Source organism: Frankliniella occidentalis, unplaced genomic scaffold, assembly GCF_000697945.3.
Source record: "Frankliniella occidentalis isolate FOCC.00 unplaced genomic scaffold, Focc_3.1 Scaffold145, whole genome shotgun sequence".
In the NCBI taxonomy this organism is placed as follows: domain Eukaryota; kingdom Metazoa; phylum Arthropoda; class Insecta; order Thysanoptera; family Thripidae; genus Frankliniella; species Frankliniella occidentalis.
This window is the reverse complement of record NW_026267272.1, coordinates 766,496-767,333: the sequence shown is the minus strand read 5'-3', so window position 1 is coordinate 767,333 and position 838 is coordinate 766,496. Positions and strand designations below refer to the sequence as shown.

The 838-nt window shown below is 57.3% G+C and overlaps 2 protein-coding genes across 2 annotated transcripts in view; both read right to left on the bottom strand.

Annotated features, from left to right (window-relative positions):
* The window catches only part of LOC113214515 (acetylcholine receptor subunit alpha-like 1), a gene marked incomplete at its 3' end in the record, with an annotated part of 208,277 nt that overhangs the window by 21,345 nt on the left and 186,094 nt on the right, over window positions 1–838 (bottom strand).
* LOC127750166 (acetylcholine receptor subunit alpha-like 1) overlaps window positions 331–838 on the bottom strand; it is a gene marked incomplete at its 3' end in the record, with an annotated part of 4,921 nt that continues 4,413 nt past the window's right edge. Inside the window, 1 exon segment of the mRNA XM_052270986.1 lies at window positions 331–511. Coding sequence (XP_052126946.1) covers window positions 331–511 — 181 coding nt within the window.

The window sequence follows — 838 nt, the reverse complement described above, 5'->3', positions numbered from 1 at the left end:
GGCCGCTTGGCGCGCACCCAGAACACCCCACCCCCTCCACCACTCCCAACCCTTCCGCCCCCTAATTCCATCTCTTTCCATTTTCTATTCTTGCGATTATTGTCACAATCTACGACCTATTGTGATCATCCGCACACGGTCGCTTTCCGAGCGAACTTTTGTCATAGATTCTCCACGCTCCGGCGAGCATCTGACTTCCCTGCAACCGCGTGTGCGGCGCCGCTAGCGCCGCTCCGGGGCACGCCGGCCGGCCCCGGGGGGCTCCACCCCCCAACCCCAACCCACTCGGAGGGGAAAAAAATAATAACACAATATGAGTACGAAACTTACCATGTAACCGTCGTACGTCCACGAGCCGAACTTCATGAAACAAGTCTGCTCGTCGAAGGGGAAGTACTCGACGTCGATCTCGCAGAAGCTCTTGTAGATGGCGGGGGGCTTCCAGACCACCTTGCCCGTATGGTGCAGGATGGCCTTGGTCATGATGGTCACCTCGTAGTTTCCGTCCGCGCTGCGAGAGAAACGACAGTGGTTAGAAATCTCGGCATCGCTTTCTTTTCAAGTTTTGTTAATCACACTTTTAAGTGCGGTATGCTGAGTACCCATTCGAACGCCACAAACACATGTAAAAAAGAAGCAACGTTGCTTGAGTCCCAGTCACGTAGTCCCGCCGCACACGTACCCACCCAGCCTTTCAGCACCGCAACCCCGCCCCACCGCCCCGCCCCCGCCGGCCAGGACGAGCCGTGTCAGACCGACCGCTACCGGGGCAGGGGCGTGGTGCATTCATGCATTTAATGCCTTAACGTCCCTATTGTTGGCGACCCCTCTCTCCTCC